General features: G+C 48.1%; 1 protein-coding gene across 1 annotated transcript; it reads left to right on the top strand.

Moving 5' to 3' along the window:
- Positions 1 to 584: 584 nt before the first annotated feature.
- kcnj19a (potassium inwardly rectifying channel subfamily J member 19a) lies at positions 585 to 12,260 on the top strand. The gene is given in 4 exon segments (XM_047038983.1): positions 585 to 1,610; positions 7,958 to 8,174; positions 11,187 to 11,467; positions 11,469 to 12,260. Coding segments are annotated over 4 exon segments (1,536 nt in total). The 5' UTR covers positions 585 to 944; the 3' UTR covers positions 11,841 to 12,260.
- The last annotated feature ends 315 nt before the right edge of the window (positions 12,261 to 12,575 follow it).

Consider the following 12,575-nt stretch of genomic DNA (forward strand, 5'->3'; position numbering starts at 1 on the left):
ATTTAGAGGAGAGAAAACACATTAAAATAATTTTCAACGTCACTGAAATGGACCAGAAGCTGTAAAAAAAATAAATAGAAAAAAGTATTTTTATGTTTTATAATTTACATCAGACAAAGGTGCAAGTGAAAAGCAGTTTGGAAAAATCTGATGCACATACGTTTCTTCTCCAGTAGATGGCATTGTATGTCTTGAGAGTTTTTCACAGGGTCAAAGCATTCTTTCATTAAGTAGGAACTGGAAAGTGTCTTTAACCTAATCAACAGTGGGCCATGACTCTCTTCTTTGTTTTCCTAACTGTCCCATTTAAGGAAGCAACACACAACAGTAATTAATCAGATCATGTGTTAAAATGAAAGGACATGGATAATTACACTCTCTTACTATTGCTTTAAATTGAAATTGAGTTATCTTGCTTCCTAATAAAATTAGTATCCTCCATAGCACCTCCACCATACACCCATCCACACGCGCACGGCGCGCACACCAAACCCACAAAAAACGCACACCACCCTCTGTCATCTTCGACAGCCCACAAGACCATAAAAACTGTACTCCACATATTTCTAACCCTCCCTCTCCCTCCCTCTCAGTCGGTATACTGGCGCGGTGATGTTTTTTATTGCGCCCATAGTCTGAGCGGAGCGCGCAGCTTCCACACCACTTTACCCTGGATGTGAAGACAATGGAGGGTTGCTAAGCATTTCCCAAAGCCATATCTTATTATTTTAAAGCTTTAAGAAAGCCAAGAACCGTTTTGGACAACAGAAAGTAAAACGGGATTCTTTTGACCGTGTATACCCACATCATTGCGCACAGGGTGATTGGCCATGGTGACTTTTACGCACTGCAGATAACAAGTCTTTGTGACACAAAAGAAACAAAGGGATGTATCAAATGGACGAGTAACTTTCCCTTCATTTCGTGGAAACTACCGAGAAGTCATGGCTGCATTAAGAAGAAAATTTGGAGAGGACTATCAGGTTGTAAATACCAACCGGGGCACCACGTTTTCAGCGCCTGTCAAAAAGAAACGCCAGCGGTTTGTTGAAAAGAATGGTCGATGCAACGTCCAGCACGGGAACCTCGGCGGGGAGACCAGCAGGTACATCTCCGATCTGTTTACCACATTGGTAGACCTAAAGTGGCGATGGAACTTGCTGATCTTCGTTCTTACTTACACCATTGCCTGGCTGGTCATGGCATCTATGTGGTGGATCATAGCCTACATAAGAGGAGACATCAATCATGGCCACGACTCGACATATACCCCTTGCGTAGCCAACGTTTACAACTTCCCCTCCGCTTTCCTCTTCTTTATTGAGACAGAAGCAACCATCGGCTATGGCTACCGCTACATCACGGAGAAGTGTCCTGAGGGAATCATCCTTTTCTTGTTCCAGTCGCTCCTGGGTTCCATCGTAGACGCGTTCCTCATCGGCTGTATGTTCATTAAAATGTCCCAACCCAAGAAGCGCGCCGAGACGCTTATGTTCAGCCAGGACGCAGTAATCTCAAACCGAGACGGCAAACTGTGCCTCATGTTCCGTGTGGGAAACCTGAGAAACAGCCATATGGTGTCTGCACAGATCAGGTGCAAACTCATAAAGGTAAGGCAAACAAGCTCCAGCTGCGCTCTGCTCCACCGGGGTATTTACTGGCCGTAAACCAACCAACCCTTCCGTCCGCAAGGAGTCCAGGAGAATTTAACTCTCCACAATAACACCAAGATGCTGTGTCCAAGCCAAATAACGTTCACATTTGGAAAGGAAAGTTATCTTGCCTATTAATAAGTTAATGTATTTACTGTGATCTGTTTGTACATTTTAATTTTGTAGATGTACATTGCTGAGGATGGGACAAGGCAGTAATACAACACCTGTAAGAGTCCTTTCTGGACTGAGGTTAGACAGAATGACAACTCACAAACGGGCAGAGTGGAAACCACTGCATTGGTGAACATCATGTTCAAGACTGGAATTAATCTAAGATTAATTGTAAACGGGCCCCATCCACAGTATGCATCTTGTCAGACAAAAAAGGATTTATATAGCATTAAATTAATCCATTAGTAGTGAGATGGATTTGTGTCTGAGCAACAGACAGGTATAACAAAGATCTGATAAGGCAGGCAGGGTAACCAGGTGCCCGTCTAGACCAGTGCGGTATCTACCATTGGTCACTTCTCAGTTAGGGCCAGTTAGAGGTCCACTCGGTTTAATGGTTGGTTCTGGTCAGGTATCAGTGAGCTGTCATGACAGGGACATTGGCTTTGAGACTGTGGTTTGAAAGTGAAACAAGGTGTCCGCCATGCATGCACATACCCCTGCTGTCAGGAGAGCTCCTGGTGCTCAAGGACACACTGTGACATGTAAAGAATCCAGTTATCCAGCAAAGAACGCTTAAACTGTTCTTTTTGTTGCGCAAGCTTTTAAAAGGAAGCATGCGATAGAATTTGACTTAATTCAGTTATTGGTCATTTCTCCATGCAACTCTTTTCAATAATTTATTTTATCTTAAACATGTAGAATGACTGAGAAAACTATATCTAAATGCCACAACACTTTGGAAATCCAACAAGGAAAATCTTTGCAAATGAATAATCACATATCCCACACAAGATCAGAGCCGTCTTAATATCACTGATTTAATAAAGGGATATTAAACCAATCAGTCAATGACTGACTTTCCAAGAATACCCCCCCCCCCCCCTCTCCTAAGGGAATTTTCATGTTGTAAAGACCTTTTTACAACTCCATCTACTGTGGAACTCCTGATGAATCCCCTCTCTGTGCTATCGCATAGGAGGTGATTACGAACCAGTCGAGCTGCTTTCAGCCACATCCACGTCCAGAGTGCAAAATGAGCTGTAAAGAAGACAAACAGCATTAGCCAGGCACTTGGAGTTTATGTCTGTGTCCCCCTGGGTTTCCACATCAGCACAGCACATTGAGCAGCCCCAAACTCAGGGTAATGACGCATGCATACAGCGTGCCCGAGAGAGAAGTAGCCAGAGACAAGGCCGGACTCTCCACTGTCACGGGCAGACTGCAGAGAGGACACTGCTCCCCAGGCAGCACAGCCCCTGTGTCCCTGAGGGGGCCAGGATAGAGCCAACCCCAGCCTCCCAGACACACCCAGCCCCTGTGTCCCTGAGGGGGCCAGGATAGAGCCAACCCCAGCCTCCCAGACACACCCAGCCCCTGTGTCCCTGAGGGGGCCAGGATAGAGCCAACCCCAGCCTCCCAGACACACCCAGCCCCTGTGTCCCTGAGGGGGCCAGGATAGAGCCAACCCCAGCCTCCCAGACACACCCAGCCCCTGTGTCCCTGAGGGGGCCAGGATAGAGCCAACCCCAGCCTCCCAGACACACCCAGCCCCTGTGTCCCTGAGGGGGCCAGGATAGAGCCAACCCCAGCCTCCCAGACACACCCAGCCCCTGTGTCCCTGAGGGGGCCAGGATAGAGCCAACCCCAGCCTCCCAGACACACCCAGCCTCTGCACCTTCACTTCACACACCACAGTTACTACCAAACCAACATTGTGCATGTTCATATACAGTATATGTCTATATCTGTACAAATAATCATATGTGTCTGACTCAGGAAGGAGGGTACTGAATTGTAAATGTTGCATTTAATAACAGGAAACAGGGATACACTAGTGAATTGTCTGACAATAGATATCCTAATCTTTGCTGTGCAGTACTTGTAGAGAGGTGATGGTGGTGCTGTTGAATCACCCCCTTCCTCTACTCCCTAAATTCAGTATTTTAGACAATATTCATAATCTATATTTTTGCTGTAAAGAAACAGAATATATATACGAAAAAAAAAATGCAAATCAAAGTCTAGCGCATGACTAAAATTGCTACGGATTAATTCACCGTGGTTCCTGCCTGTGAGCCACTCTCCTATGGACTCCAGGACAGACTAATCAAAACCCAAGTCCACACTCCAACCACACATCTACACATCAAGCCTGGAGTGGCTCTGCAGGCAACATCCTTTGTAAGATGTCGAAAGTGGGCGAGTCATTTCGGTTGGAATTTTGCCAGATGATTTGACAGGAATCTTGAGGTGAAGAAACGGAGTGACCAGTGTGGGTATGATTACTGACAGACAGCCTGTTGGTGTTTGGGAGAGTGTTGTGTGTTTGGGAGAGTGTTGTGTGTTTGGGAGAGTGTTGTGTGTTTGCTGGCGTTACATTGGACTGCTGGAGCTATGTGTCTGATTACTGGGAGACTGCTCCTTCTTGCAGGGCACAGAAACAGACCAATCAGAACTGTCAAACTGTGTCACACCATCGCCCATCCAAACTCTGCTTTACAAAGCCAAGCTGGCCCCGCTCCCTGTCTCATGGAACAGCTCAGGCACATAAATGAGAGATAGAGAGAGAACAAAGAGTGAAAGCAGGGGCAGAGGGGGAACCCAAGAGTTCATCACCGGGTGTTCTCGAGACTGTCAGACTGTCTTCTGAGCAGCAGAGTTAGGGGCACCTGGACATCGATTTTCCTTTTCTAATAAGAACAGAGACAACGTATAAAGTGAGGGTAGAGTGCTAGAAAATGGCCCTGCAGGCATTGAACTCCAAGATGTCTGAAATGCTAATGTTACCACAATATGGGTGCTTTCTCTGTACGGCAGTACCACTACATAATATTTAGAGTAAAGTACCCACTTGATGTATGTGTACACACACACATATACACACACGTACACATGCCCATTCCCTCAGAACCTTCAAGTCTACGAAGCCATTTCCATGCAGCATTCTTTTCCATTCCAGTTGAGATGGTCAAGCGTGAAGCAGGAGAGGTGTAAGTGTATGAGTGTTATTTCGATTTCATGTCGCTGCTATACAACGGCTTTTGCATGGCCGATGAAGAATGAATGTTTCAGGATATGGATGGACATGGGTGAGAGAATTTTGATGCCCTAGTGGACAAAGAACAACGAAGAGATTCATGGCACGCTTTTATATTGCTCATATGGTGGCAACATTTGCCGGTTACAGGAGACATGTCAGACTGGGTTCTCTGAGTGCGCCAATGTAATCCCCTCAGCCTCAACCTTCTACCGTGGTACGGCCTGACAATATTAAGCCCGTTCCTGCTATGGCTGTCCACACAGGAGCCCTCACTAACCACCCCTGTCTGAGCCAATGAGCATCACCCCGCAAATTCAACCCAGTTGGAGAGAAAGAGAGAACCTTAGCTGAGTGTGAAAAATTACAAAATAGTCCAATTTACATTTCAAAGTAGATCCTATTATTTCCCAGGAATACTCATTTCAGGACTACCGGAAGGAAGCTGAGCCAAGGCCCTCTTCTACCACTTTCTCCACTCCCCTTCACCTGAGCCTCTCCCTGTGTGCTGGTCGCATGCCATCTGAGCCCTGATCGATGAGGGCTCAGAGGGGGAAGAGGCACGGAGCTGTGAAGATATGGAAGATCAAGGCTCTTTAGGGTCAAACAATATTGTTTAGCACCTCTCCATGCGCTGCACTCTAGGAATAGGGAGATTCAAACGCCAGTGAGACGCAATCCTACTAATGAAGGTAGGGAGGGTCATGCTGTCTGGTTAAAAGGCTTTAGATCATGCAGACCATGCATTGTATCAGACAGTGTTTTAGACACATTTTGCATTTAGATGTGCTCGCCACGAATCAATATGAGGCCTGACTGTCTGATTCATCCCATCTGGGGAAGGCTTGGATGTTTGTTAGGTGCGGCAGAGAACTTTATATTTGTTTGAACATGACTGGAGAATTACAAAGAGATGGGTTATGCACCAACAGAGCTATCTCACAATCTTCTACTCTGAGAGTGAAGTGCCACAGGCGGATGTAAGAAGATTTGCGTGTCAGTGTTCACATAGTCATCCATTGTTTTAATCTTAACCGACAGAGGAAGGCAGTAAAAAGTTAAATGGCTCAAGGCCGTGGTGAAATAACCCACATGGAACAACAATGACAAACAAACGTGTGGCCTTCAATGGATTGAAAAACACTTGACAGTGCAAAGAAACACAAACCCCCGTTTCTAAAACAAACACAACTTTACAACCTGAATCCAGCTGAGTCTAGTTTGTATTTTGATGTATACGACATACAGATATGTATTTCTGTCCTCTCCATAGGATGTGATCAGAAGCTGAAACACAGGGCAACGTACACGGAGGTCAGGCCTAACCCAGAGGAGTCGTAGATCCACTGTGAGGAGTGAAGGAATCTATCATGTTTCAATGATGGGGCAGATCATAATGTGTGTTTTGAGAGGGAGATGGGTTTGCAAGAATGATGTATCTGAGTGTGTTTGGGTATTCTATCAAGGGCCCTCACAGAGGTTCATGACATGCAGGTAGGAGGCAGCAAGAGAGGATCTCGATATAGCATCAGGCCGCGGAAAGGAGAGAAGATAGGAGAGGGAGGGTAGAAGAGGAGAGAGAGGAGAGGATGGAAGAGGAGAGAGAGGAGAGAAGAGGAGAGAGAGGAGAGGATGGAATAGGAGAGGGAGGAGAGAAGAGGATGGACGAGGAGAGAGAGGATAGAATAGGAGAGAGGAGAGAAGAGGAGAGAGAGAAGAGGATGGAAGAAGAGAAAGAGGAGATGATAGACTAGGAGAGAGAGGAGAGAAGAGGAGAGGTGGAATGGTTTGACAATGTGGGGGTGCGGTGTACAGAAATGGCATGTGTGTTGGAGGTAGAATAACAGAGGAAGTGAGTGTGTGGGTGGGAGTTGTGGTTGACACAGCATCCTAATTATTTTGAAGGTAGAGCTAAAGAATTGAGATAAAAGTCGGAAAACTACTCAACTCATTTTGAAGGACGTTTTGCAGACAGAGAATGAAAAAGAAATGACTTCAAACTTTCTTTTCAAAGAGTTTAAAACAAGAACACCCCTTAACTTAAAACTAATTGGAAATAAAGAGGAATAATTTGAGCAAATGAATCCTTAGCAGAGAGAAAGACAGAGAGAGAAGGAGAGAGTTAGGGTGCTTGTAATAAAGATCAAGGTAGGGGGCGGGGTTGGAGGTGTGTGTGTGGAGGTTGGGGCCTAGACGGGTTGGCATGGCTTGGCATGAAACGAGCAGAGGTATAAACTACAATGGCCTCGCCGATGTTACGGCTTTGCTCCACATCTCTGTTCATGTGTGTGTGGTGTGTGCATGCATGGATCTGCTTAGCAACTGAAACTTGCTGGTGTTCTTGTGGCAATTACATTATGTGTTCTTGTGCATATCTGAGTACATTGGCTTTTGTTCATAAGAGCATGCATGCCTGCATGTGTTCAGTTTGTGTTTGTGTGTGTGTGTGTGACTGTCACCATCCATTCCTGGAGAGTGTATTTGCCTCGGTGTAGATCAGACAGCAGAGACCATAGCATTGTGCCCTGTCTTCATCTGGGTAATTAAATACTTCTGCACCAGTTAACACTATGTGGGCAGAGCCTGTCTAAACATGGCTGGTCTATCCACCCCCTCGCAAGCTCCCAGTGAATCGATGTGAAGAGCCAAGCCTACGACCTCTGTGTTCACGGCTCCCATGAATATTTAAAGGAGGAGATGCCCTCTGGTGATGCCCTCTGTGTGTGTGTGTGTTAGTGTGTGTAAGTGAGTGTGTTCTCATCTTCCAAATGACCACAGTAAGCTTGTGGTGTGTAGCTGCTCAGGTTAAAGAGAAGGGACATCCAGGTCGTGTGAGGAATGAGCTGCTGCGGAGATGAGAGTACAGTAGAGAGGAAGAGGCACTCTGTAAATAACAAACAGGAAACGATTAGACGAGCCGACAGTCTCCAGAGCAGCCGTGGCCTGGGGCTGTTTTGCTTCACTCTTCATAATCTCACCACCTGTCTTACACTACTGAGAGAAAATGCATTTATTTCGTTTGTTCCATCCTACCCCCCTGACCCCCCCCCCCCCCCCCCCCCCCCCCCCCTCCCTGTGTCGCCTCTTACAGTCACGCCAGACCCCCGAGGGGGAGTTTCTACCTTTGGACCAGTGTGAACTTGACGTGGGCTTCGGGACAGGGGCCGACCAGCTCTTCCTGGTGTCCCCCTTGACCATCTGTCATGAGATCACCCCCAAGAGCCCCTTCTTTGAGCTGTCTCAGCGTTCCCTCATGAACGAGCAGTTTGAGATCGTCGTCATCTTGGAAGGCATCGTGGAGACCACAGGTAAGACCTTCCATCCACCTTTCTTCCATGTACCTTGGCTCCAGGAAGATGCCTGATTTGTCTGTACAGTAAGGTAACAGCCCTCTAAGCCTCCTGACTGCTCTTAGGAAACAGGCTGTGCTAAAGTTAGGCTAGGAAGAACACAACCAAATGGCTCCCCTGATTGAATTATGGGGGATATTTTGTTACAGCCCCAATCGTTTTTATCCCTGCTTCATGCATAATAAAAGTCGGTGGTCATAGAAGCGTGTGTCACTTTGATGCATGAGCTCGGGGTTCAGTCAGTAGACGCTCCACTCCATTTTTCAAACAGCACAATTCTGGAGTCATATTGAAACAGAGACCTGGTATACTCAGCCGTAAAGTACAAGCAGACGTGTGCATGCCCTCGGCAGAATTAAGACTCTCCACTTTGCATAAAGCATTGGAATTCTCCCCAACAAGTTCAACATACAAGTACAAAAGAAAACCTATCTTTCCCTGTAAGGGCATCTTTGCATTTTCTTCTCGTCGCACACATTCTCTCTTCTTGTTTCCTTTCCCTTTCATCTGAACTGTCCTCCTATCTCTCTCCCCTCCCCTCTTTTGTCATTGTTGGGGGCCAAAAGCGTGGAGCTGAATAGGCTTAGCACAGTGGAGGGGAGCCCCAGCCAGACAGGCATCCAGCCAAGCAGGCAGCACGCTCTGTGCTCTGTTGATAATGTCATTAACACTGGCAGCGGCTTGTTATGGTGTGGATGGAAGGCAGGAGGGGAGGAGGAACGGCTGATGAGATGCATCGTTGCCCTCTGCAGGTGTCCTCAACACCCTCCCCCACCACCCTCCCCCACCTCCCGCTCCTGATCTATGCGTCCCTGGACAGGTTTGTGTCCAAGACATAAAACTTTCCAGGATATCATGGATCTCCCCCGCTTGATAAACAGCTATCAGTCTCCTGGCGTCCTTGCGGCACACCCCAGTGTTCTGCTGCACAGACACGTGAGCTTGATATTTCTGTCTCTTGGCTAATGCAGGCACAGCCATCCACATACTGATGAGATGAAAACCAAATGCGCCCGGGAGCAACTCTGTGTGTGCGTCGATGTGTATTTGCATTAATGTGCAATCTGTCATTCAGTTAGTCAGGAATTTGGTTCATGACTGCCTGCGTATATGTTTGTCTGAGAAAGGAAAATCCCAAGATGGATTTTTCAGTCCAGCTGAAAGGGCATATCATTATGGAAATGCCAGTGAAAGGAATCCAGTTCAGACTGGCGCCAATGTTTTAAACAAAGCCTTCTTCCTGAGGGACATCCGACAGCGGCTTTGTTTTTCGGAAGCTCTCCTATCAATGCAAGACCCACAAAACAGAAGGTGTTGTTGGGGCCAGACACCTGAAGGGACACAGGAGAGAAGAACCAGGCTCCCTCGGAGCCGTGTCACGGTCACCGACGGGTATGGCAGGAGAAGGCTTTCCCCAAGCATGTCATGGTCCAAGACTAAGCCTGGCACTGGACTGCATTGGACTGTAAGTCACAGCAATATGCAAGCATCGATATAGCCTGGTGAGCTCTAGCTATTGGAAAGCTGCAGGGTTTTTTTTTTTCTCCAGATTTTTCACCTCAGACAAAGTCTTCAGGCCTGGGGTTGACCGAGGTTGTGATGGTCCTGTCAGTGGTCTGTCACAAAGCCAGAGTTGAGGCCCTGTTTAACAAAAACATGATAGGAGCCTTGACAGAGCCACTGGGTCGGAAAGCGGCTGTGCTGTCGAGCACTTTCAAAAGTGCTTATTGATCTCCAAGGGTCTCCGATACAGAGGGAAATAATCGAAGGTGAAATTTTGTTCAAAGACAGAACTTTGGCATCGTCACTTTGAACACAGATCCGAGCGTGAACTCGTGAGACACAAAAGTGACGATAAATCTTTGGCACCACTGATGGAGGTGCCATTTCGACACATGACTGTTGCACTGACGTAGACTTGTGAATGGTGTTCTGAGACAGCTAATCAGCCCAAGGAGAAACCAACAACAGCTCACGATCTGTGTTCACAGAACAAATCGTATCTAATTGATTGAGTTCGATTTGACCCTGTGTTCATTAGGAAGTAGGTCAGATTGGTGGGGCGCCCTGGTGACGACCCAGCAGGGAGCAGCCGTGACGATGACACGTGTGGAAGACTCCGCAGGATGCCAGTGATGTTGTGCTTCTGCTCCTTTACACAGACTTAACGAGTGCGCAGTCATACTAAACAACCCTTCCCTACTCCGTGTTTATCTCAGGGACAGTTGCAGCAAAAGCCATTAGGGAAGGCCAATCGATGTGTGACCGTGCCATGGCTGGTTTTACGAGCCATGTGAGGAATGACAGGCATCTCTCCTATTAGACTTACGGCTGGAGCCGTAGTAAAATCAACCTTGCATGGGACCGGGATAGGCTGCCTGTGCCTGACCTATTCATGAAAGAAGTTTCATTCCACAGAGAAAAGACATAGAGAGAAGGAAGAATGGAAGGGGATTAAAAGGACAGGATGAAAAAGGGCTTCAATTTTCTCTGTCTTCCTCTTAATTGTTTTGGAGGTCACTGAACCACAAGAACCACAAGCCAACATCTGCTATTACAGGCCGACAGAATGCATTGCTTGCAATTAATGCCAGCAACTCTCTCCCTCTCCCTCCTCCCCTCCCTCTCTCTCTCTCTCTCTCTCTCTCTCTCTCTCTCTCTCTCTCTCTCCCCCCCCTCTCTCCCTCTCCCTCTCCCTCTCCCTCTCCCTCTCCCTCTCCCTCTCCCCCTCCCCCCTCCCCCTCCCCCTCCCCCTCCCCCTCCCTCTCCCTCTCTCTCTCTCTCTCTCTCTCTCTCTCTCTCTCTCTCTCTCTCTCTCTCTGTCTCTCTTTCTCTCTTCCCCCCTCTCTCTCTCTCTCTCTCTCTCTCTCTCTCTCTCTCTCTCTCTCTCTCTCTCTCTCTCTCTCTCTCTCTCTCTCTCTCTCTCCCTCCCTCTCTCTTCCCCTCTCTCTCTCTGTCTCTCTCTCTCAGGGATGACGTGTCAGGCACGGACCTCCTACACGGAGGACGAGGTCCTGTGGGGCCACCGCTTCCTGCCCGTCATGTCCCTTGAGGAGGGCTTCTTCCGGGTGGACTACTCCCAGTTCCACAATCACTTCGAGGTGCCCACGCCTCCCCACAGCGTCAAGGAGCACGAGGAGAAGACGTCCCTGCCCTCGCCCCTGTCCACCCCCGCCCTGGGCGAGGGCCGCGGCGGCCCGCGCCGCGAGCGCGTCTTCTCAGTGGACTGCATCCACGCGGCGGAGGAGCGGGGGGGGCGCGGGGGGGTCGGGCGGCGGACGGCTGCCGAGCAAGCTGCAGAGGATGAGCTCGTCCGGGAAGGAGGACCTCCAGAGGAAGGTGCTGATGCTGAGCTCCCAACACTCAGAGAGAGCCTGCAGCACGGGAGACCTGCCCCTCAAGCTCCAGCGCCTCAGCTCCTCCCCCGGCCCCGAGGCTGAGACACGGCTGCAGCTCAAGGCCCTGAAGCTGGGCTTTGAATCCGTGACCCAGTCCACTGGAGACCTGCACCAGCTTAGCCCGCCCCCCACCCCTGCTCCAGCCCCCCCTCCTCAGCCCCATGCAGGGGGCCGGCCGGAAGACAACCTCCCGGCCAAACTACGTCGGATGAACGCTGATCGCTGAGGTTGTGGTTATAAACCAGACTCTGACCACACCTAGCCAGACTTGTACCGCTCTTTGACCACAACCACACACATTTTGAGACAATTGTGTACTTTGAAGATCCTTTACTGAATTCTAACAGACAATCCCATGAAAAAAGATGGATGGCGTGTTTCAGTATTTTTCTTGATTTGGAAAACACAGTCAATACTGGAATTACTGTGATCTTTGTGTTTAATAGCTGCAGCTGTCATACTGGCTGTCCTCGCTCACACATGCTAAGATTCGTTCATCATTTCACCCCCCCCCCCTTTGAGACACACGCATGCACGTTGTACACTCACCAGACAGAATTGTTTGCATGTACACGCTTGATCCATCCGTACGCACCGCACATCTCAGCTCTCGGTTAATGAAAAGAAAATGATTTAAAAAATAAAATATATATTTAAGATGATAATTAACAATACGTCTGATTGTCTTCTTTTTATTTAACAGAAATCAAAAGCCGTCTGCAGTAAGAAAGCTTTATAACGTGAACATAGGGTTCTGGAGACACTATGAGCACTATATGCAAGGAGATTTGATGGGAAGTTGAGATGCTAATCTCAACTGCTTGGAAGGAAAACACTTTCCGCAAGAACAATTCCATAACTCTTTAAAGCAAAGCTACGGTGAGTAAGAGGCAGGGGGATAATGGTCTAGTTGAGTGCCACCGAAAGAAAGAGAGGGAGGGAGAGAATGAGAGAGACTGCA

The sequence above is a fragment of the Hypomesus transpacificus genome, chromosome 17 (assembly GCF_021917145.1).
Source record: "Hypomesus transpacificus isolate Combined female chromosome 17, fHypTra1, whole genome shotgun sequence".
NCBI classification, from domain to species: domain Eukaryota; kingdom Metazoa; phylum Chordata; class Actinopteri; order Osmeriformes; family Osmeridae; genus Hypomesus; species Hypomesus transpacificus.